The following is a 26,228-nucleotide window of genomic DNA, read 5'->3' as shown; positions in this document are numbered from 1 at the left end:
CTACACATGTCAATTTATTGATGAAATCTCATATGAAGTACTGCAAAAGCTGTTATTTAGTCAAATTGCAATATGGATCTGAAATAAACATGTCAAACAATATTTATTAATTTTCAAAAGGAATCTCTTCGAAAGCTTTTTATTTAGAAAAGATATGCGTGAAAATTTCCAGACGTGCAAAATGAAATTGCCATATCGTTTTCCGTACGTGCTGACTGTAGAAAAATGTGTGTAAGTACACTAATGCATTGAGCAATACTTTGGTTACATATCGACAGTTTTCTACCTAACGTAGATGAGGGCTGAGTGAATCTTAAAATCTAAATCCAAATAGACTCTCTTCAATGGCACATTGAGTGTAAAATTTTGCATTTGAACGAATTGACACTCTCAACTTTGTGAGGCAGTGGTGCTGTCAGCAGACTGCTAACGAGCGCATGCTGGCACAAATCAGACATTGAGTGTGAGCCTCAACTAGACATCAAATATCCTTCTTTTGGCATTGTCTTTTTCGTTGAGGGGGAAACTTCCAATGTAATTGTGAGTCAAAAAGCTCGAGTCAGAGACAAAAATCCCAGCTTAGGAAGGAGTCTGCCCTGTTTCTGATGAGTAACCCCAGGCAACACCTGTCGAATTAAAGACAACATTTCACACTCTGCCACTTGCTACGCCCAGTCATAGAAGACTGTATTGCCTCATTATCTTCATGTTTAGTGAGGCACTATGATTAGTTGTATGCGTGACTTGGCTGCTGGGGCCATCTTCTCTAGCTGTTTGCCTTAAAGTCATTCACAATGGAGCAGGTGAAAAGCACTAAAAATAGAAAAAATTCCAACAATGGATGCATGAGGATACTTTACATTCCTATCTCCTAGATATTTTTACAGTATGCTCGACTTGTATCGAAGAGTTTGATTCCAAAATGGCATTAAGTGCCATTTTGTTAAAGCAATCTGAAGTAAATTCATCATGATATAGAGAAAATTAAACCCTTTCCAGTGACACACTGTACCTCACTTGTTACATAATGAGGAATATTTCTTGAAGTTATGATTAAGAATATCCCATATTTTCTTATTATTTTCTTGGTTTTTTTTTAGGAGCTTTAATTGCAAATGTCTCAAATAAACAAGAAAAGAGTTAGTTTGTTTTTTTTTGCCATCAAACTTTTCATGTGCTTGGGTAGTTATAGTTCTCTCCTTGGCTTCTGATTATTATGGATTTTCTGCTCCATATCTGAGTCAAGCCATTCCATGACACTTGCTTCTGTATCAATTGCTCCCATGAAATATCTGCATGCTAAGCCTAACATGAATTCTACCCACAAACAGAACCCTAACCCTAATCCGAATCCTAATCCTCACATCAAACATAAACTCTTACACTCTGTCACAACCCTAACCCTAACCCCAAATCCTTGGAGAAGATAAGACCGGAGCAATTGTCACAGGACCAAACGTTTTGTCACCGAGTCAAGCGGTCCATAGTGAGGCCTACTAGTGTTTCTAGTTACATTTGTACCTGGAAGAACGCCGTTAACCACTTAAAGTTGGTCAAACGAGGGTCAGTTGATACATTGCACATGGTGTAATATGGAAGATGTTGCTTTCGTTCTCTTACGTTTAAAGGCCTTTCTTCGGTGGAGAAAGGAAGGGGTGGGGGAGGGTTTAAGGAAGAGGAAGAGGGTAGGATTGATGTTGATCAGCTTTGAGGTTCATTCAAAGCCTTCTGCAGAGGAGACCTCAGACTTTCAAGTCAGTGTACACTTTAGAAATATGGGCCTAATGGCAGAGTTTGGGTGTAGACATCTATGGGAGATGTTGGACCTGGTCTGTGAAATCATAAAGGTCAGGAGAGTCCGTGCATTATGGCATTCACAGATGAGGTGATACTCCACAGTCTCCTAGATTTCCTTCCTCGAGTCACTGCTCCCCGCGTCCTGCCCTCAAAACCTAACTGCCCTCAGCCTCTGTGCCATGTGTAACAAAGGTCACTGACAAGTCGCAATGCATCTAAATACTTGACCATGAAAACGCAGTGTATTTTCTGCAAGCGCTTTTTTTTTTCTTCGCTCAGTAACACTTCTGTGATGCATGAATCTCTGATAGCATACAAGACAGCAAGATGCTTGTGAGGAAAAATTCTGGTTGTATGCATTGTAACGTACAATGGGATGACAGACCAAACATAAAAATTGCAAATATTCATCAATAATGATCACAAATTGAATTTCTGTGAGGAGAAGAGGAAAAAAAAAACAAGATTGAAAAGAGCCTGGAGAACATTACCCGTTGAGGACAAGTCCCAAGTGTACTCGGGCAGGTGTCTATTGGAAATGGTGTTGTAGCAGAATCAAAATGGGTTAAAGTGCAATTCTACTCCAAGTTTTAGTTGTCATGAAATGAATAGGGTGAAATCAGATCAACAGGATGGTAGAGTTTTCAATTAAAATCGGATGTAAAATATGGAAGTTGTGGATATTTTTGTGGAATTTGATAATGTCCTTTTTCTTTTAAACAAGTCATTAATATTATTTGAAACCACATTACAGTATTCAAATTGGCAGAAGTGATGATGTCATTACTACACGTATCCTGAATTTCACAAAAAATTTTGCTAGATATCCTTGTTTTTTCCATGAAAATCAATAAGAATAGGATGTAGTATCCCATGTGTTAAGTCATTGTCTTTGGCAACTTAGCAAAAATGAATTTTATTGGGGAAAAAAATGTTGCAGTGCAAAAGGGCTTAAAGTTCCATAACTCTCTTGTTTTTACCTGGTTTGGATAAACTTCTGTCTGTCCATATTTCTGGTTTTGCTCTATTTATAAAGGTTGACTCGAACATGTTATGGAGTCATTCTTTTACAAATATCATTCATTATCTTTGCCTCCGTTATCAGTTTCTACAGTACAATCCGTGAAGGAGGAGTTCAGATGATTTTAATCAAATTTACCAGGATCTACATACAGCTGTAAATCAATCTTTTGAATAGATTTTTACAAGTGCTTATCCCTCATAATGATTTATAATTGAATTTTAAATGTCAGTATTTTTTTTTTTTATTCATTGTTAAGTTTCTGTATGATGGCAGTTTAAATCACGTGATTATGTGATGTGCCTGCCTTGCCAAAATGAGAGATGTGTGTGTTTGGCCATTATACTAGCTCTCATGTACACAACCCTGGCACTTTAGTCTTACTCCTACCAATCAAAATGCTCATGTGTCAAGCATACAGATGTGCAAGTAAACCAGACGATGGCTCAAAGTATTTTCAACATTCCTAACCAAGAGACACATAGAGAAAGGTGTGCATGATGGCTTGTCAATATTGGGATGGATGAATATGGCATAAAAACGTATGAATATCAAAGAATCAGGTCATCTGTCAGTGGCTGATCCAGAAGGGGGCACAGCCGGCACACGCACGCCCCCCTTTATTTTTTCGTTAAAAACAAAAGAAATAAAAAGAAAAAAAATGAAATGAAACCTGGAAGTGGCACAAGTTGCGCCCCCCCCCTTTACAGAATTCCTGGATCTGCCCCTGTCTGCAAAAACCATTTTGAGGACCAACGCTTCAAGGAAGGTGCATGTATATACATGTAGGTACCATGGTGGTGAGCTACACACTGAAGAAAAAGCTGTGAGATATAGATAAAGACATGATATATATTTATATCCCTTCTGTGGGGTCAGGGTGATGGGATTCTATAAATTATTCTACTGCAGGAATTTCTGGGCAGCATAGACAGTCTTCGTCACTTTTCACTGTAGTGGAACACACTGATCACACAGGCACCAGGCAAATGCATCTCATGTCCATCATAAATCTAGGTGCTAGTTGCTAGCAATGCGCCGTGTTGGGTCCAGATTCGGTTAACGACTGAGTGTGGCTTCACACACACGTGAATTCCCAGTTTTAGTTTCACTCTGTTTGTTATGCCTCCGCCACGAAGTGGTGCCGGAGGCATTATGTTTTCGGGTTGTCCGTCCGTCCGTCCGTCCGTCCGTCCGTCCGTCCGTCCGTCCGTCCGTCCGTCCGTCCGTAATGAATTTTGTGGACAGGGTAACTACCAAAACCTTTTGAGGTATCCTAATGAAACTTGGCATGTATGTGTATTAGGGGGTGAAGTTGTGCCTATCAACTTTTGGGTGCACATGCTCAAGGTCAAAGATCAAAAGGTCAAGGTCAAATGCTTAAAATTTCACTATTTCCCCCATATCTATGCAATGCCTGAAGAAATTTTCTTGAAACTTAGTTTATACATGTATTACCCAATTAAAATTCTCTGGTGAAAGTTTGGGGTCATGAGGTCAAAAGGTCAAAGGTCAAAAGGTCAAGTAAAATGTTAAAATTTCACTTTTTTCTCTGTATCTTGGAAATTGTTCAAGGTATCTTCGTGGAACATAGAATATATGCATGTACTGATTGGCAGTGGTTATCTAGGGAATTTAGGGTTCATGGGTCAAAGGTCAGGGGTCAAAGGTTAAGGGCAATACTTCAAAATTTTACTATTTTCCTTATATTTGCAATGCCAGCAGGATTATTTTTTTTGACTTGGTGTATGCATGGATAACCCAATAGAGATTCTCTGGGATTTTTTTTTTTGCCAAGAAGGTCAAAGGTCAAAAGGTCAAAGATCAAGTGAAAGTGCTGAACTTACTTCTTTCTCCATATCTCGGAAGTGGCTCAAGTTTTCTTGAAACTTAGTACATATTTATGTATGTTCTGCCTGACAGTGATTCTCTTGTAAATCAAAGGCCAGGTGAAAATGATAACAATTTACTGTTCAATACAGAAATTGCACTTTTTCTCCATACCTTGAAAATTACTCAGTGCATAAACTTATGAAAGGGTCAAGGTCAAGTTAAAGTTCTTAAATCCCCAAATACATGCTCTCCTATTCATCCAATTAAACATAGACCAAGGATGGTAAACATTTAATACATTTGTTACAAACATGTCATTGTAATATTTTGCCAATTTTGTGAAAATGTAATCACACATTGTCCATATATGTACTATAGACCTATTAGGAGAATCATGCATTATGGCGGAGGCATACCAGTCGCCATAGCGACATTTCTAGTTATTTTTATTTCAGGTTTAAAGAGGGTCGAGGCATTTGCTTCTTAGTCATGTTTTTATGTAAAAATTCACTAAAACCATCACTTAGACCATGGACCTAGGTCCATGATAAGACATTGCATTTAAACTTCTGAGAAATGCAAATAATGAACTTGTGGAGGTCCATGATATTACACATTGCATTTAGATTTCCGAGAAATGCAAATATTGAACGTGTGAAAAAAGAAAATAAAGGAAGCAATGCACATATCTAGATTGCTTGCATGCCTCAAAATATTGAACTTTCAACTGATAATTGCAGAAAATTACCCCAACCCCTCCTTGAAATGATCTTGCGAACAGTCTGTGACGGTTATTTTCCCTCTTTTATAACTGATAATATTAGCTTATTTCTGGAATGGATAAAAAAAAAAAAGATATGTGTAATTTTATAAGTCACATGATGATTGAGACCTAAAAGAGTTTACACGCCATTGGCAGCCGATGGACATGGAATATCGCACGTGTAGCATCGTTGCAATGGTGGAGGAAGTGAAATATAATCCTCATTTTTAGACAGGATATCTAATCTCGGTGGTGATACTATCAGGAGTTATTTTTGAAAAATGTGATCACAGAGATCATGTGGATCAGGGCAATTGGAAAGTTATTTCCTGCCATTGTATACCCCTCTTACACACATATAAAATATTAGGCATTTGAAGGCCCCGGGCCATTGAGTAATTTTTGTACACATTTGTATATGCAGTGTACAAATAACACAACACACAAATAGATACGGTATCTATAAAGTCATTGTGAATCTCTTTGATGTAGCAGACTGATAAACAATAGACAAAAGAAAAAATGTTTGTAGATGTTTTTCTACCTACTTAAAGTGCACCAATACCCTGGGAATCACGTCTGTGTGCAGCTAGAATGCACAAAAAACAGCCATAATTCACCTGTGATAGCCCCTGAAAGTATGTCCATGTTGCAATAAATCAGATCAATATTCTCTGTAACAATTTGGCACTTATGCTCTGCACATTTACAATTTTGTAAGTTCTGCTCCATTAAGCACCAGTACTGATGTGTGTGCATTCTGGCTATATGCATGTTTTTACAAATGATATCAAATTTCTATGTTAATCAGTTAGCTGAATGCGTGCATGCATTGCATATTACTGTCATTCAATATTGATAGAGCGATGGTTCGATAGAAAGAATTAGGTGATCGACTAGTCTATTTCAAGTCATTTTTGTTTGTGTATGCCCTTTAACATTTACATTTAAACCCCAATGAATAAAAATTAGAGTTAAAAAAAAAGTGTTGGTACACTTAAAGTTTGGGAGGAGCTGGTGTGATTTCATAGCTAAAGAGTTGTTTATGTAAAGATGCTACAAGTATGTGTTCAATAGACTACATCTTACACATTAGCAGCAAAAAGCATCAAAATCAGGCATGCAAAAACATTAAAATTAGGCATGCAAAAACATTAAAATTAAGCATACGAAACAACAACACATTAACAAATAAACAAAGAAATTATATTGAAAAGTATTGTGCATAATATCTTGTGGAGATTTTTGTGTGTAAACCAGGGGTCTGCAATGGGTTGATCCAATTTTGAAAGTTTTGCACCTCAGTGAGATTCATGGATTTATTCAACTTTTGATGTCAGTTCTCCATCCTTTTCCTCATTTTGTGCAAAATGCCCTGTGTTCAAAAGTATATTTACTTTTTGTGCCATTCACTTCTTTGTGTGTATATGAGGGATAACATTTGTGCATTTGTACAAAAGTACATTGCTCTAATTGTTCTCCTGATCTTCCTCTTTAACAATGCAGTGATTGTGAAGTTTTCATCGTGTAGGGCTAACTCATCATCTTCTACTCTCTCTCTCTTTCTCCTTGTCATTTCACACAGATTGTCGATCGCTACCCGACCCGGATCGAGCTCATGACGAACGCCAGGACGTATTTTTTTGCAACGGACAGCTGTGGTGAGAATGAAGTTTGAACCATCTCTTGTGCCTTGAATCCGAATGAAACAAAAAGTAACCCCGCCCCCCAGAAAAGAAAGAAAAAGAGAAAGTTGTTGCGAAATGTCAGAAAATCTTACAAGATGCCTTTCCAGGTGTAGGAAAAAATATCAAACAGAGTTCTATAGTTACCTCCTTTCAAAGAAGATCCTGGATAGTATCTGGCAGTGTATATTGACATTCATGTGACACTAGAAGTGACGTCCCTAGTTAAACTTGGCAGGGTTCAATGGAAAGTTACATAGCGACCAATCATCTATGATATGGCAGTGAAAATATTAAAATCATTATCATTGAGAATATGATAAAAATTCAGACAAAAGGAAGACAGGTAATATATGAGAGGAGAAATTGTGGTGTTCTTCCTGTACTCTTAAAAGAGCCAACATCACGCTTATGCTTCCACTTTTTCTCTCATGTATGATTATAATTATCTGTTAATTTTGGAATTTTTCGACAAAATGCATATTTCTGTGTCACATTGATCAAGATACAATGTATCCAGAAAACATGTGCCATTCACACACTGAATCCCCAAAGGAGAGAGTGCATGTCTCTTCCTTCGTGTCAAGTTCATGCAATACATGTGCCCATTGTTAATTTGGGCACATTTGATAGATATCGTAGGTTTATGCACACAAATTTTGTCGGGTCATGTTTTGTCTGGCGCTGGAAGAGTTCAGTTCCTGCCAAGTTCATCAATGTATTGAGTTTCCCTGCTCATTACTTTCGTTGTTTCCCCAATGCAGATGAGGGAACTATCTGGGCCAACATGTTGATGCAGGCCATCATTGGTTATGAGGTAAGATGAAACCCAGGAACACACCCGGCAACCAGATGCTCCCCAAGTTCAAGTGTCAATGATAATGGTTTTGGGATGTGAAGAATGGTTTGTTAGTTACATTGTATTATAAAATGATGAAGCAGATCCTAATCAAATGATTGGTCGAGAGCATACATATGACCAGGCATTCATTTTGCCTAAAACATAATTTTGTTCATGACCAGTCATTAGTGAACAAATAATGCACAGGTGAGAAGGCATTAGTTGAGATGCAGTGCATTCGAGAGGTGCATCTCCACTAACGTCCCAAACGTAAACCTGTGCATTATTTGTTCGTAAAGCAGTTCTATGAACTATTTTTCATTTACCTTTATGGGTAAATACCTGTCAGCTACATGTAGAACTTGTTTTTTGAAAAAGCCAAGGTGTCCAAAGAAATATTCCAAACACACTAATACTGAACATGATCTGGTCTACAGTAAATAGGCGACTGAGCACGCACTCGCAACTGATTGAGTGCGCATTGCTACATTACCAGTAAAGTACATGCTTTTGTGTTGTTATTGAGCATGATGCTGGCAAGCCACAGTCATACGTGTACATTTTTATCCCTGAGTGGTTATTAGTATGCAGTCAGTGGTAAAAACTTATGCCTGCTGGGCATGTTAGGTAAAATGAAAGACTGGTCATGTGATTGCTCTCAGCCAATCATTTGATAAGGATCTATGTCACCACTTTATAATGAAATATAATAATCATTCATTAGAAAATATAATGACTAGCACTTTCAATTAAGGTGACTGGGCCAGATTTCTTTGTTTTATTTACTCACAAAAATGACTCCTGCAGAATTTAAAATGCCTTCATTGGAAATTCTTTCGAAGATAAGGACCTACTTCATCATTTTATAAAACAAATAACACAAATCATTTTGTTGGGACATCAGTAAATTAACCCACAATTAGTAACTTGAAACAGTCCAAACACACCCTTGGCAAGAATTCCATCAAACGCCAATCTTCATTCTCCTCTATTATCACAAAACACACTGTTTTTTCCTGTCACTCTGCATTTACAATGTGATGTCTTGTGGTACATTGAATTCATCTGCTGAGCTGTATTTTTCTGACAGTGAGCTGGTCATTCGATTAAAACTTTAAGAATATATATTCACGATTGAATATTTGAATACTTTTTCAAAATGTGGTCAATATGATTTGAGTGAGGTTTTCCTCTGTTTTGACCTTTTGGAAATGTGTTTGTATTTTGAACCAGGAAGTTCTTAGTAAGGTCTAAAGTTGATGAACATTGATGTCCTGTTACCTCCTAATGTGAAATATAAGCTGTTCTTCCGGTCGATGCCTTGAAAAAGTCATTTCCTCTTCTTTGGTGGAAATGTATACATCAGCAGAAGAAATGAATCGCACTGCAAAAATTTCCTTGTTTACAGTTAGGGGGCCCATCTTTGGCAGAACGTAGCTAGGAAATCTTGAAGAAGATGTTGCAATCACTGTTGGTCACAATGGCATGTGTTGTTAAAGGACAAGTTCACCTTCATAGACATGTGGATTGAGTGAATGCAGCGATGTTAGTAGAACACATCAGTGAGAGTTTGAGGAAAATCGGACAATCTTTTCAAAAGTTATGAATTTTTGAACTTTCTACTCAGTCATGGCTGGATGAGAAGACTACTATAGCTTGTGATGTCATATGTGTACAACGATATAATGAAAGAATAAGGAAAATTCAACATATATTCACTTTTCTTGCATAACAAAAGAACAATCGACTTCTCTCTTTCAGAAGGCAGGGGGAATAATATTACCCTTAACATATATTGTACGTTAGTAACAAGTCAAAGAAATGTGCACTTTATTCAAAAAGTAAAGTTTTGTGAATTTCTCTTTTTATTTTTCTTATATCGTTGTACGCATGTGACATCATACACTGTAGTAGTCTTCTCATCCAGCAGGGACTGCACAGATACTTTAAAAGTTCATAAGTTTGGAACGGATTGTCGGATTTCCCCCAAACTCTCAATGATGTGTTCCACTAATATTGCTGCATTCATTCAATCCACATGTACATGAAGGTGAACTTGTCCTTTTTTGTATCACATTGTGCACGTCGTGGTCACAAAATCTTATATTTATGCAATAAAACAAATATTTCATCATCTACATTGTAGGTGACTGTAAAAGTCCCTTTAGCATTTAAGAAAGTGGAAAGGGAACATTGTGGTGGGCACTTTATATTTTACCAAATTCAATCATACGATTGTAGAGTTATTAAAATTTGTCAAGTGTTTCTGAAATTTTTCATCAATTTCTCTACCATAGTGTTGTTGCACTGCCTGTATTTAAAATGACCAGTTCTGAGGGCAAAATATCTGATTTTTGAACTGAAATTATGCTATGTGTACTGTTGAGCTATATTTTTGGTATTGTTGTAAATGGCTCATTCAATATTGTACTGTACATGTACTTTTGTACTTCAGTCACTTAATGTCAAGAGTACATACTGTTGTAGAAGACCATGTCTATGTGCGCTTGCTAACACAGATGTAGGACATGTAATTGAGTGCAACAACAACAATAACAACAAGCATCCACATCCTCTTGAGGCATTACATCCTTTTTTTTTCCAGCCTATGCTGTCTTGCGGTAAAATCTTGCCAGAACCGACAAGATATAATGTTTCTTTATAATTGAAATGAGGGTCAGTGAGGAGTATGTCACTATGAAATATGGATGGCTTCAACATATTTGCTGTATTATTCAAACTCTCTGGCTTGTTATTTTGATAAATTTTTGGTGGTGTTACCCTTCAAAGGCTTCAGTTTATACCCTCATTCTGCAGAGATTTTTCTCATAGGTCACTTGTTGGAAGCAAAGTTTGTTGCATCCAGCCACAAACCGAAGGGTATCGGATCACAGTCTAATGAATCCGACTTGTGTTGGTCGATTATCAGGTCAGTGTTAGACATTTTGCGTGATCATCGTTGGACGATCTTACCCCATCGGATCATCGCCTGACATGGCTGACACTGACCCGACAGTCGACCGACGCAAGTCGGATTTTGTCAGACTGCGATCAGCTACACTTCGGTTGGTGGCCAGAAGCAAATAACTTTGCTTCTGACGAGTGACCGATGAAAAAAAGTATCTGTGGCATGAGGGTATTATCTATTTAGTATCAGAAATGCACATTTTGGGTTTACAAACCTTTCCTTTTTAGATGGCTTGTGAGAAGAAACACCAATGTGTAACATAGACACTGTCTATTATTTTGGTGACTTAGTCAAAAAAAAAATCTACAAACTTTTGTGCCAGCCGAGCTGCATAATGCTGGTAAAATGGATAAATAGAGTCACTGGGAAGTTTTTCAAATCATGCTGTACCTATCAGGTGTCCATAGCATTAACAAATGTCTTCATGCTAATTAGCCATTCACATAATGGTCTATTCTAACACAAAGCTGTGGAAACAAATGAATAGGGTACAAATTTGAGTCAATCCACTCACGCAATGACAGTATATTTTTCTTCGCATTTTTGATTGGTTTCCAATACTTTTTTTTTTTTTTTTTGGGGGGGGGGGGGTAATAGGTTCATTTTTACATGATATACAAAGTTACAGTAGTTAATACAAAATTTCTTTTCCTTTTGATACCCATTCCCCATGTTGCTTGGAATAATATGTAGAATGTTACAATTTAAACGAATCTACATGTTGGAGACTAGTAGAAAGGTGAAATGGCTACTAGTTTCACTGTTTTGGATCATTTAAATTAAAAAGATTCACAAATGTTAATCATTAGATTTCAACCATCTCCCAATAATCTGCAATTTTGTGTGGACAAGTCATGGAAGGTCTTCCTCTATCAGTAAAATGATGCAGCGATTCCATTTGATAGCAATCTTTAATGCAGTTAACCATGAATTATTTGCATCTTATGCAGTGACTGTTTTATGTCTTCACTTTCTGATTCCCACGCTAATGCTATCAAAACAAATGCGCACACATAAAAAAAAATGAGAAGTCTGCCAACAACAATAGGTGGCATGGGTCGGTGAGTTTTTTTTTAAAAAATAATAATAGTGTGAATCTAGGATGGGCCTGCAAGCATTATGTGCATGTTGGACATGAACTTGAATGTGTTTTCAATTATTTTCTAGTTTGTCAGTTTTGAGAATGTCTTGTTCGTATTCTTTTGTGTGGTATGTACATATAATTTACTTATTTTTTCCCCATTGTGATAATTTCTTTTTGGGCAGAATTGACCACGGGCTACATTCATATATAGCAGCCTCATATTGGATGAAAAACTATTGTAAATAAAAAAAGAAATGATTGAAGAGTTACATTTACTAGAAATTCTGTCATGGTAAAGCAGTGAACACTGTCAGACAACAAAAGCAGTAGTATTGGTGAAATGAAATGCATTAAATTCTCATAAATCAAGATGCCAAAAATAAAGAAATAGCTGGGTTTCTTCCGCCTTGATTTGCACGAATGCTATGAGATATTTGATTCGTTCCTCAATGAAATGAAAGGACCTTCATCTTCGTCAATATTAAAGAAAGTGTGCTTTACTGATGTAGGGTTTCTTAGCTGCATACGTCTGAGGAGTACTTCACTTATGAATTCTGCGATGTCTTATGAAGTTCCATTATCAAATTTGCATTAGTGTTGCTTGTTTGGATTGCACAGCACAATATGCAGGTAGTATGAAACATCTTGTAACATCAATATCTTGTAATATCAATATATAGGTCGATTCGAAACTTTATCTAGGATACTGAAAGAGATTCATGATTGTTGTTATTTATGATTGTGCAAGAAAAATATCCAAATGGAACCAATCAATGTTTTGTTCTTGTTGAATCATGTGTAGCAATACTTGTGTCCCACTTCAGTAGAGTTTTGATTTTTAGTATATTTGATTTCAGAGATTTATGACCTTTTTGTTGATTGCCCAGACTCTGTGGTGGGTACCATGCACTGTCCATGCTTAAAGATAGAAGTTTGCTATAATGCTCTATTTGGCATGTTTGGGTTGCTTTCAGTTTTGTTTTTGTTGCAGTTGATGTGGGAATATTACCAGCAGTATTCTCATGCGTGTTGGTGTCTTTGTTCTTGTGTTCGTTGAGTATAAAAAAAGATTTTACCTACCCATCAACAGAGAATCCCCAATTTTATGCTTTGTGTTTAAAACCTGTCAACGTTGTCTATTTTGTTTGTTTTGCAAGGTATTTTTTTTTGTTATGTTCTTACAAAACCCATGTCACCCACACTTGCTATCAAGTAAGATAATTAATTTGATTTGCTAGTGATTTCCTGTCTTTCAAATATTGAGTGGGTTTTAATGGGAATCTCATCTTGCGAGCATGATTAGAGCCCAACATGCTTTCTTTTGGCTGGGCCTTGGAGTGAATGGTGTGCTCTGCATGACATGATGAAGAAACCACGCACCTGCCACTCAATTTAATAGTACATGTACTTGTGCTTGCCATTCACTTTGATGTTGTGGTGTATCTAGAGCTCATTTTTGTTGTCTGGGTCATGATTATCAGTATTGCATGAGTCTGTTGGGGGGGGGGGGGTGGTCAAAGTGCAGGAGGAAGACTGCTGTGCCAATTGGGATGCTGTATTTCTCATTGATTATCCCAAATTGATTCAATTACATAATTTTCACAAAGCATTGGAGATGACCAAATTTATGTTACTTTTTAATTTTTCTGTTTGTGTTCTAAAGATTAGTTATGTACTCTTTATTGGAAGTTCTTGTCATGCTTGCATTGTCATGGGTGGGATGTTGATGGGGCAGTACGACACTTGCAGCATGAACAAACCTGTGTGCTGTATGCTTGTAATTTGAATTAAAAGAGTAAAACAATTCTCTCATGTTTAGCCTTTTATCTGTTTTCATTTTCACATACTGCATCACTGTGAAGGCAAGTTAATGAGGGCAAAAATTATTTCCATATATATATACATTGTATATGTGATGCTATCAATCAATGTAAAAGAAACTTTTTGGGTTGGGCTGAGCACAAGTTATTATTTTGCAGGTGAAATTTAAAAAAGAAAACCCAGAAATTAATCTAAAGTTGAAGAGTTTTCATATGATTGCATAAAGAAATATGTAACTTTAGTATTCTGTGATTTATCAAGGGATAAAATTTATTCACATGACAGCAAACATGATGACTTAGAGTCGAACGTAGTGATTTCATTTTTGAGATATCCTCACCACAGCTGTCACGCGAAGCCTTGAATCAAACGCTTGGTCAGCTGAAAGAGGATGAAACTATTCAAGTGTGGTTTCCCATTTTAATTTCCCATTGTTCATGGTATGATGTGTATGAATATTGTTTGTATATTGTATAATAAGTGTGAATATCACAGACTTCAGAATATTCTTGCAATGATTGTTCTTGGTATTCTTGTTTCCAGGCCCAACCGGGAGGATTCCCGAAGGGAGGGGAGATGAGCTGCCCAGATAAGCAGGTGAGTTTAAATTTGAATTTTGATTGGTTTTTACATGGCTGCTGAGGACATTGCCAATTCCAAAACGTTCTGAGAATTTGAAATTTGGACAGAAGTATGATTAGTTATCAGACTTTTTATTTGTGTAAATATCAAGTTTCATATTTATAAGCCAAATCATATCATTTCAAAGTACAATCCTGTAGTTTTTTAACCATTTAACTGAGGTTCATGTTGTGTGTTGGTGATCTGCCACATATTATTCTGATCACTAGTATCAAACCTAAACCAATGCTAAACTTATTCCAGTCCCTACATGTTCAGTGTATATAGCAACCCTATCTGCTGTCATGTCCCAGTGCACACCTGCTTAAAATCCGACCACACTTAACATTTGGCTCTCAACGGAGTTCCCATGTTCACACACTCGGATGGAGATGAGCTCTGCAGGTAAAAGCGTCTCGCAGATGGATGCGGTTGCCATGGCAAAGCCTGAAACCTGGCCCCTCTTGTTGAAGAGTGTATGCCTCCAAAAAAAAAAATCTGATAATATGTGGTATGTTCTCATTCACAACAAGTTTGATCACTCATGTTCTGATTTATATTTTTCCTTTATCAGGGTCATCTGAAAATGGAAGGTTGCAACCAAAGGAGGTAATTGATAGACACAGGCAGTTCTATGCTCACTTTGGTTTTTAAGTATGAACAATTAACTATGCATAAACAGTGTTGTCCTGAGTAGCACAGGTTCAAAAGATCAAAGTGAATTTTAATGTTCATTGTGGGGTTGGTGTCAAAAGCATGTCAAGCCCTCAGAAATTTTCAAATTTGGCCACCCAATTAATTGAAAAAAAATACAGCGATTGTAATCAATTTTTAGAAACAATTGCGACAGTCGCTTAGCTTTTACCACGCGAGTGTCGCCACAGAAGATGTAATTATCTCTTGTGTGCTTCTGGAAGCTTGGTATGAAAAACCCTAATGTATGTATTAAAACCTCTATTAAAACTAACAGTAGCTGCACCCATCATAGCCCAAGGGAACTGAGTGTAATGACAACTAGCAGTAGCTGCAACAATGGTACCATTATGATAGCCAAAGAGAGCAGAAATCTCCTCAAGGAGTTTTCCATACATGCATGATGTACAGCTGTATTTGCAAATGCATGTTCACCAGTGCAGTCACCATTTCCCCCTTTTTCCTCCAGATACTTTGCTATCAAGGGAGAAAAGATGTGCTATTACTCTTCAGAGAAGGTGAGCATCTGAGGTCATTTTATTTGTATTTTTTTTTTTTTGGGGGGGGGGGGGAGTTTGGAAGAGGGAGGGTGAGGGAATTAGTTTTATATGCAGCATAGACAAACATACCAATTATTTTGACTATAGTTTTAGCAATGGTTTGAAAAGCAAAGTGATGCCACTATGACTGAAACACACTGACATGACATAAGGAAACCTGAGTGTGGAATTGTTTCAGTAGAATATGTTCATTCTGACTTGACACAATTATCAGTATTTAGTCTTATACTAAATCTCCTCTCAGCCACTGTTGGTTTCATCAGAAAAAAAAAGATCTTATTACTGTTACAGCAATTTGCAACAAAGAAGCAGTTAATATACATGTGCATTTGATATAATGCATTGAAAACGTTTATTGGAAGCATTTACACCACTTCCATTCTTATGCTATCGTTGTTTGCTGCAGATGTTTGCAATAAAATAAAAAGAACAGAAAATACATTTTAACCATCACACATTGTGACATTGACCAAAATATACACAAAAAAACAACCATGAAGAATAACACATCAATAATGCCGGTACATGAATTGACAAAAAACAAAACAAAACCCAACCAAACGAACATGTACCTATATTTCTTAGCACACACACATGCATTATCACGAGCGTTATTCTTTCTTATGCATATGAGCTTATTTTAGAGCAAATATTGACAGTTTCTGCGGGTACATGTATATGATGGAACTCCCTTTGATCATTTCTCCATGAAATTGACAATTTAGAGCACTTCAGAGCCTCACTCAAGACTCACATTTTTCACCAGGCATTTAATTGCTAACTCTCTTGGAGGAGTCTGCACCTTTAAATGTTTTTAGACAGGTATATGGCATCATACAAATGCTGTGAATCATCATCATAATCATCATCATTATATCAAAGCAGTATTTTATCTTTAACATGACTGTAATATGTACTGTGGCAATCATCCCTTTGTGTCTGCCTGCAGGACTTTGAAGCCGCTGTGCCCATATCGGACATCGAGATGAAGCTGGCCAACGCCAGAATCAACATGCAGAAGCCAGAGAGAATCACCCTCACCACGCCGAGTACTACCTACCAGTGAGTCTATCCTCCTGGCTTTTGAAAGGCATCTTTTCATGTTCATGGCTGGTTGCCATGGTAACCACTTCTTTAAAGGCATGACTGGCATGTCTCAAGTGGAAATATCTAATGCTACCAGAAAATAATGTCCCCCTCCCCCTCTAGAGAAAATTATGGCAATGACAATGCAACAGGTGATGGATGATATCACAAAAGTGTAACTCTCTTTTGTGATAGAATATCCTCCTCATCAGTAGCTTATCCTTATTCCTGGGGAAACTTGGAAATGCTGTTGGCTTTTGGGAAAATAAAAATTACTTTCCAGAAAATATTATGATTTGTTTTTCTTGGTAGTGCTACAGTAGGCCTGTCAGTTGGTTGAGCTGAAAAATTAGTCATTCATGTCCATCTCAACAGGAAATTGCTGCTGAAATGAAGTCTGACCAAATAGGGAGGGCATATGATGCATATGCTTCCTTATATATGACAAGGCATGATTTTGATAATGCTATTGTCACAGCATCAGGTCTGTTTCTGTAATTGTGTGTTTAATGTGGATTATCTGTGAAATCTATGATAATGATGATAATAATAGATAAGATTTGTAATGTAGCAATTCCACTCTGTGTAGTGCACCAGGGCCCCATTTCATAAAAAGTTGATATGATAGCAACTCTTGCTGGAATGGCAATTGTCATAGTAATGACAAGAATCCAGCTTCCTGATTGGCTGTTGCCATTGGAAGTTGTCATTCCAGCAAGAGTTGCCATCCTAACATCTTTTATGAAATGGGGCCCAGGAGTGCTCTTGCGCAAAAATTATTTTATCTATTTATTTTGATTTCTTTCTACCTCTCTTTCCTCCCCTATGTCTGTTTGTCTCTTTCTTTGGCTTCTGTCCTCCACCTATCTCTCTCTCCCCTCTTTGTCTGTCTGTCTGTCTGTCTGTCTCTGTCTTTCTGTCTCTCTGTATCTCTGTCTGTCTGCTGCCCTCTCTAGTCTGACGGCTGAGTCACCTGAGGAGGCCAGAGAATGGGTGGAGGCCATGATGGAAGCGGTGTCAGAAGGATTATCAGACAAACTGGTGAGGAAGGCATCCTGGTCCCCTGGCAGTAGAGAGAGAACCAACTAGTGATATCTCCTTATATTTTAGGCATTATTGCAAAATCATTGTATGGTAGGATGTTTTGTGATACAACTGGCCTACACATATACATCTATTGTGATAACTCGGACATCTTTTACATCACTTTTCCCAGTGGTAAACAGTACCTTTAACAGGAATGTTGACAGAGGATCAAGAGACTTTTCTCCCAACAGATCAATTTGTCTCATTCGCCCCTTTGTGTCCTGCAGTGATTTTTATTATGAAATGAGCACCTGTGAACCTGTATGGCCATTCTGATCAAATGCACAATATTTGGCTTTCAGGGCAGTCGTGTTACTGAGCATATTAGATAGGAAGTTTGTAATCTGGAAGTCAATCGTGACTTGTTCAGGAAACATCTGCTGGTGTATCAATTTATGCGGGCAGGAAACGTAAATTCCAATGTGTTGAGAGGCAGGGCTCACTTCCGGCTTACCTTGAATTTCATCAATGACTTGGCAGTCTGAACTAGCCCAGTTGGGTATACTACAGTTGTATGACACAAACATACAAAGTGTGCAATGTGTATGAATGTGTATGACACTTTGTGTAATGTTTAGGTGACCAAGTTTGTATGTGTATTTTATGCCTCACATGTTGTGATAGAATAGATGGAGTTTGGGAAGGAAGAGGAGAGGGATTAGGATGGGGGAGGGAGAAGAAGGGGTTAGGATGGGGAAGGGAGGGGGTCAAGATGGGAGAGGGAGATGAAGGGGTTAGATCATGATGGGGAAGGAAGGGAAGGAAGTAAGGAATGAGGTGAGGGGATTCGGATAGGGGAAAGAAGGATGGAGTTTAGGATTGGGGAAGGGAAGGGAGGGGAGGGGAGGGGAGGGGTGAAAAATTTGGGGAAGTGAGGGACAGGGTTAGGATGGGGAAGGAAGAAGGGGAAAGAAAAGAAAGAGGGATTGGTGAAGGGAAGACAGGGGATTAGGATTTGGGAAGGGAGAAGGTTAACATGGAAAGGAGGGAGAGGGTAAGTGGGGGAAGGGAAGAAAGGGAGTTAGGATGGGGAAAGGGAGTGGAGGGGGTTAGGATGGATACCAAGAGGATGAAAAGTGCACCTGAATGAGCAAAACAAAATGATCCCTAAAAGTATGATCTTAAAATGATATGCTACCTCAAATTCTCGTCAAAAAATGTCTTGAAATTGCTTTTTTAGTCAATGTTTTTCAAGTATGTGTAATAAGGGGAGGGGGAGAGGGAGAGGGAGTGAAATGTAAGAAAATAAGTTTTGTGCAGTTGTACATGTGCTTTTCTTCAGCAAAACAGAACTTTGTTTGGACATGGGAGGCATGATGGGGGTAGTGCTGGATCCCCCCACCCCCCCCCCCCCCCAATATGGTCTGACTTCTCATTGACCTGTACTGCTTAGTGTTGTACCTCAGTGTTGAAGGATGCACACTTTTTTCAGGTTTTGTTTTTGTCCCCATCATACCTCAGTTCTGTGTCTGAAGCACCTCACTTTTGCTCTTCCTTTTCTTTTGTGTGTGTTTCATTTATTCCCCCAGTATTTGCACAAAGTGTGGGAGAATGATGCCAACAGACTCTGCGCTGACTGCAACATGTCTGGTACGTACCAGCCACTTCATTTATTTCTTCATCCTTTTGGCGAACATGAGAAATAGATTCAGCAGATTATTCAAATCTATTATGTAATTACAATTGTTATAGTAATAATTTGTTAAAAGTTCATTTTCAGCCGGATGGGTGAATTGCAAAATTTTGTGCATTTCCATTGGCAAATAACATTATTTTATGAATAACCATACAATCATGCTTCAATCAATACATACAACTATACAGATGTCATGTTAATAAGATTTAGGTAACATACTGTGAACAGATTTCAAAATAAATCAGTTAAACTTGATACATAGATACAACTGGTTTACAGGCAAGTTAGTGATATTTCACAATCATAATTATACATACATGTACATGTATATATACACACACAGACTTGTACATAAAATTATGTCAGGTATATGCAATTCATTACATTTGATATGATAGATATCTTTGCCATCTTATATTTCTGATCAATTCTAATAAACACATTTTCATCTAATAAATACATATTCATTGTCAATATTAAAAATAAACATTATCACCCTATTTTACTGTATCTTGATTATAAAAATCAAAGTTGTGTTCTCCACAAGATTGTGAAATTCTTATATACTTTAAAGGGAATGTACAGTTTTGGCTGAGACCTCATTTCAGGTTTCTAACATTTTTTGGTGAGATAATGAAAAACCTCTTATGAAATATGGAAGAGCATGTAATTCTATGAGGAATTCAATGTTTATTTGATGAAAATTGGTTTTGAAATGGCTGAGATATCCTAAAAAGAGCGATTGTAATAAAATGTGGGACCCACACTTTATTACGATCGCTTTGTTTTACTTTGTTTTGGGATGTTTCAGTCATTCCAAACCCGATTTTCATCAAATAAACTTTGACTTCCTCTTAAAATGGTATGCTCTGTACTATATCATAAGTGTTTTCTTGGCATCTTGCAGAAAATTAAAAGCCCAATCCTCATCTCCACCAATACTGTACTATCCCTTTAAGAACAGGGCCCTCCAGCCTGCTGTGGGTGAGGAGTTATAGGTAACAATAGGAGGAATGAAAAGTGCAGTTATTAATGTCAATTAGTCTGTTAGGAATGTGATGTTCTGACCCGTTTGCACATGTGCTGTTGTGTATAACCTGTGTTCTATGTCATTCGACTATGATGTCACCAGGAGGAGGAATAATGCATCTCTGACTTCACAAATTAAATATCACTTGTTTCTCACTTTTTTAAAGACAAAAGTATTATATGTGTGACACCGTTCCATCTTATTCTTCTAAAATGGAAGCTTAAACTCTCCACTGGGCTTGGATTGTGGAGGGACATGGCATCTGTATGCCTTAAAATGTTCATATTTTGTGATCTTATGCAGTGTTTTGTCCTTTTGAGCTAAGCATATAACTTTGTGTGCTCCCTACAGCTCAGGTTCGTGTGACATTTATGGAACACAAAAAGGAAAAAAAAAGAAGATATCATGTACTCTGTATTTTGAGCAATTTCCAATCTACAATATTTCTATATCTTTTCTCCTGCTAGGGTTAACTGGTGGAAATTTCCCGAACAGATATTTGAAAAACCCTTTATTAAATGAAGAGTGTTCTGATCTTAATTGACTTTCTTCATCCACTATTCTTCACCCTACCTAGACCCCGATTGGTGCTCTCTCAATTTTGGAATTGTCGTCTGCAAGAAATGCTCAGGTATGTTCAACATTTTTGTCTCTAAATTGTCTTTGTCTTTGTGACCCACCACTTGATGACTGATAGGGAATTTTCACTTAGTATGACAATCCAATCGGTTATGATTACATCGTATATTTCGTGCTTCTGTGTATGAAACATAGTGATTGCTGTGAGTTGAAGGACTAACCTAATTAATGTGTCTGCAAGGTAAATTTGCAGTGTTATGATTCCAAGGTAATGTGGAATGTCATTATGTGTACTGTACTTGCTTTCTCGTAACCATGGCTGTGTTTCATCTTGTTTAATCAATTTACTTTCTTTTCTTGAGCGGAGTTACACTCCACAAATATTTGTGCTTCTAAATGTTGCCTTGTACAAATCTGCACTTGCCAAACATTATTGAGCAAACTCTCTGGCACATTATACAAATATACAGTGCCTTGAGAATCTCTTGTTAAAACTATGGGCGGAGGTGACTCCAATATAGTACTATTCAGTGAGGAGCACAGCCCTGAAGTGAGTAGCACTGTGGGAGGCACTGAGACCCATAGTTTATACCTGAAACTAAAAATAAGAAAGAGTATATTTCCTTTAAATTTTGGATTAAAGATTTAGATAAAAGAAGGGAAAAATGTGGCGAGAAGTTGCATGGTGGAAGCAATGTTGTGGAGGAATCCTGTAGTAATTGTTTGAAGCAGCATACGATGATGTAACAATTGCTTTGTGACAACCTGCAGTGACCATACGAAGCAGTGTGTGATAACGTCACACATGCTTTGTGACATTGTTTCACAAATACAGTGTAGTTGACCATAGTGTGTCAAATATGCCAACATTCAAAGTACAACTCTCAAAGCTAAGCTCTTTCAAGCAATTACCAGAGGATAAATTTTTGTCCAAAATATTTATAAATGATGTCTTCAGAGCAGCTTTTGTTTTCACATAGGCCTACCATTTCAGGGTTATTATAAAGCTCATCTCTAAACTTGACATAGCTATCATATCTAATCATCTGGGAAAAATGTTCTGGACTTGATTTACAAGTCCAAGATTAATGATAACAGTGATGATATATCCCTCCGTATATTGTACCTCCTGAGTAGCCTCTTCAGTGTTCACACTGCACAGACTGAGATCCCTGCCATTGTCATGACCCCAGCATTTGTTGCTACAACCCAATTTAACCCAGTGTTAAGAGGGAGTTCAAGTGAGTATATTCTCTTATCCAAGGATGTGAGCACCTGCGAGGATTTGAACTCAGGACCTACTGTTTGAAAGTCCCAGCTCTTATCCGCTATACCACAGTGATTGAGCTGTGAACGAAGTTTTTTAATGTCATTTCAAACAGGTATTCACAGACAGCTGGGGGTCCACGTGTCAAAGGTCAGATCTCTCAAGATGGACGTCAAGGCATTCACCGACACCGCTCTGGAAGTGTTCCTTGCCGTGGGCAACGAGCTGAGCAATGCATTCTGGGAGCGCAACCTTGACCCACATCTCCCGGTCAAGCCCATGCCAGATGACAGCATGTAAGACTGACCTTTGACCCCTGTGATGAGGGTCTATGTGTACACTTTTTCTAGTTCTGCGCTGCTTATTATGAGATTTGCTTTTGACCAAGCACACGTTTGTACCTGGCAACATGTTCTATTGCATTATATGGCATAGCTACAATGTACGTGTACCCAATACACCTGTATATTATCTGTCACTGGAAATTGTGATGCCGTTTTTAGAGTGGACTTTGTGCTCCATTGTATTTCTCTGACATTTTAGTGTCTGTTTCTTTGAATTGTATTTGTTTTTTAATCTTTTTAGATTTTTTTTTTCTTGTTGCTTTCATATCAAATGATGAAACTCTTTGTACAAATTTAACATTTTCTTGCTGTTTGGAATTACGCAGGCATGTACACCTAATGGCCAAATGGCCTAATACAAGTTTTAGGTGATTACAGACAATGAAAAACACTCCGAGAACAATGTAAAAGAGAGCTGAAATACCCTGTCTTCATTGTTGTCTTCACTGATGGGGATGAATGTGACTCATTCTGCCTTAATTTCTTACTATAATTTCATCAAATCACCAAGGAGTCCCATGTGCAGAATCATTGTAAGATGTTGTTTAATATTCTCAAAACTTGCCACAGTGCATGCATGCAGTAGTGGAAGCATTGATGGCAGGAGTGTTATTAAGTAGAGACACTCTTAAAATGTGTGTATGCCACTTTTTAACAGGGAATAGTGCTCTTCTTTTGTACCCTTGATGGTATTATTTATTTCTCCTTTGACTGATTTGATTGTTACGACTGACATCAGAGACCAACGCAAGATGTTCATCACTCATAAGTACGTTGACCGACAGTACAGTGAGCACATTCTCTTGGACCGAGAAGTACTGAACAAGGTATGGTTTGTGTTGGTGAGAGAACTATGATATCAGCCAGTGCATTTTTTACAAGAAAAAGAAAATCTTTCTTCCCTACATACAGATTTTTTTTGTTTTTTTTTCAAGAAAGGAAGCCACAAATTGAAATCTTTGGTATATTTATGGTGTGTTTACCTGGATTTTTGTTTTTATTCTGAACCCCCCCCCCAGAAAACAAAAACAAAAACAAAAACAGCTGGAGAGAAAATTTCTGAGCCCAAAAGGGGGGGGGGGGGGGGGAGGAGTGGGGAAGGAATTAAGCTGTAGCTAATGGAAGTGTAGCACATGTACGTAGGACTTGTGCAATGTTTATGTGGATAAAGAATCTTGTGGGAAAGAGGTTATGTAAGTTATCTACAGAGGTCCTATTATTAAAGGACAAGTTCACCTTCATAAACATAAGGATTGAGAGAATGTAGTAATATTAGTAGAACACATCATTGAAAGTTTGAGGAAAATCAGACAATCCGTTCAAAAGTTATGAATTTTTGAAGTTTTTGTGCAGTACCCGCTGGATGAGAAGACTACTGCAGTGTATGAATAACTTAGATGTCACATGCGTACAACAATATAAGGAAAATATAAAGAGAATTTCACAAAATTCCATCTTTTGACAAAAGTACACATTCCCCTGACCCGTTACCGACAAATGTTATGGATAATATTATTCCCCCTGCCTTTAGAAAGAGGCAAGTCAAGTGCACTTTTATTATGCCAAAAAAGTGAAAATATGTTGAATTTTCTGTTACATTTTCTTTATACTGTTGTACGCATATGACTCACAAGCTGTAGTAGTCTCCTCATCCAGCGGTTCCAACATAAAAATGTAAAAAATTCATAACTTTTGCATAGATTGTGCAATTTTCCTCAAACTTTCACTGATGTGTTCTACTAATATTGTTGCATTTTCTCAATCCTTATGTTTATGAAGGTGAACTTGTCCTTTAAAGGTATGTGACTGTGGCTTTCCAGCATTCAAACATTCAGAAAATATCAGATGCACCAAGGTGACCTATGACCCATGGAATTGTTCTAAGAGTAAAGGCTTAATGCCTGGTTTTAAGTTCATTGCCTGGGAAAAAGACAAGTAGTGGAGGCTTTTGTTTATTTGTTTCAAATTCATCATGTCAGTGCCAGGCCTGAAGCTCTGTAGTGTTGTCACTCCCCAGTATTAAAGCAGTAGGTGATGGGTTCAAACCTCGGGTTTGTTCTCTTCCTCCTTTTTCTTCACATGGTCTGGTAGTGACAACAGATTGATCCATGCCATCTTGCATACATCTGGAGAGTTGCAGAAAAATGTTTACAAGATCATAATTCATTCATACTGTCTGGTATGAAACATGTAAATTGAGTGATACTGAGTAAAAGCATTCATTTGCATACCTCCCAAACATTCTGAGTTTGCAGGAAAGAATCTGATATTTGACTGTTCCCTGCTCTTGTTTCAATAGGAGTTTCCCATACTTCTTGATAATTTTGTACCACACTCCTATGTGAACTGCTCTTTCTTCCCTAGTTTTGAGTCACTTCATCTGTATTTTTCAATCAGAAAGGTTGGGAGGTCTGTAGTTGATCACGAGGAGTCCATTTTGGATGATTGCATGCAGATACCATATGTGTGACTTTGCTTTGACTGCTCTTAGCGGCGACTTCATGAGCAACAGAGAGATGTTCATGTAGTAAATATCAGTATGTCAATTTTTATCTCACTCGGCCTCACTTTTCAGGAGCTGCAGAGAGCGGTGGCTGAGGGAAATGTCAGGGATTGCCTGAAGTACATTTTCTCAGGAGCAAATGTGAGTCATGAATCTTGTGGTGGTCGGGAAAGTTTGAAGAGATGCAAGCACCGTGTAGCTCAACTTTGTATAATTGAATGATAGGGAGTGACCAAAGCAGAAAAGTCATATTTAGCAGTCTTTCAAATGGCATACATATAAATAATTTCATGAAATATAAACATCTACCTATTCAGTATATTTGTATATGAAAAGTTTAAATGCAATAGCATACAGTGTATCTATACATTTTTATCAACTTTGGGTATTTGAGATTGAAGCTGAGGAAAAACAAAGAAAATAAGTGAAGAGTAAGTGACAATTTCTATAAAATCTTCAAAAATATTTCTTGTTAAGTAAAAAGTAAAGTACTGTACCATTGAAAAGGCTTACCTTTTCTATATTTGATGATGACTGTACAATACTTGAAAAAAAATGTATATACAAAGATTATTATTTGTACTTTTATTACTGCTTGTACTTACAATGTATCATCATTAATTATATAAATGGTAAATGAACAATTTATCTCAGTGAATGTTTATGAGTGTGACATTTTCTCACAAAAGATTGGAGAAGTTTTTTTATTAGGATTATTCAAACATCATCACATCTGTCTTTGTTCTTACAGGTGCATGCAGTGAATGAGAGAGGCCAGACAGGTAAGACATGGCTTAAAATGATCAATCTGTTTTGAATGTGTTACATACAATGTATGCCTGGTAGATCTTACCAGCCAACTTTACATGTTGTGTGATGTCCAATACACAGCTCTGTACTAGAAATATAGCAGACTTGTTCGGGAACACTTTGTCCAAAGAATGCACCATTTAAATATCTGAATAGCTCGGGGCCAAAACTTATATGCTTAGCACTTACACGTGTACTTG

The 26,228-nt window shown here is 37.5% G+C and overlaps 1 protein-coding gene across 1 annotated transcript in view; it reads left to right on the top strand.

The window, feature by feature from the left end:
- LOC139743805 (arf-GAP with Rho-GAP domain, ANK repeat and PH domain-containing protein 2-like) overlaps positions 1-26,228 on the top strand; it is a 116,798-nt gene that overhangs the window by 54,303 nt on the left and 36,267 nt on the right. The window contains exons 8-20 of the mRNA XM_071654259.1: positions 7,000-7,075; positions 7,864-7,916; positions 14,357-14,410; positions 15,009-15,043; positions 15,597-15,645; positions 16,637-16,749; positions 17,730-17,814; positions 19,389-19,449; positions 21,103-21,156; positions 22,487-22,667; positions 23,455-23,542; positions 25,291-25,359; positions 25,970-26,000. Coding sequence (XP_071510360.1) covers positions 7,000-7,075; positions 7,864-7,916; positions 14,357-14,410; positions 15,009-15,043; positions 15,597-15,645; positions 16,637-16,749; positions 17,730-17,814; positions 19,389-19,449; positions 21,103-21,156; positions 22,487-22,667; positions 23,455-23,542; positions 25,291-25,359; positions 25,970-26,000 — 949 coding nt within the window. The remainder of the gene's footprint in view (positions 1-6,999; positions 7,076-7,863; positions 7,917-14,356; positions 14,411-15,008; positions 15,044-15,596; positions 15,646-16,636; positions 16,750-17,729; positions 17,815-19,388; positions 19,450-21,102; positions 21,157-22,486; positions 22,668-23,454; positions 23,543-25,290; positions 25,360-25,969; positions 26,001-26,228) is intronic.

This window comes from Diadema antillarum, unplaced genomic scaffold (assembly GCF_040938485.1).
Source record: "Diadema antillarum isolate AM-2024a unplaced genomic scaffold, OU_Dant_1.0 seq00001106_RagTag, whole genome shotgun sequence".
Taxonomy (NCBI): domain Eukaryota; kingdom Metazoa; phylum Echinodermata; class Echinoidea; order Diadematoida; family Diadematidae; genus Diadema; species Diadema antillarum.
Note: the sequence above shows the minus strand (reverse complement) of the source record. Positions and strands in the feature narration are given on the sequence as shown.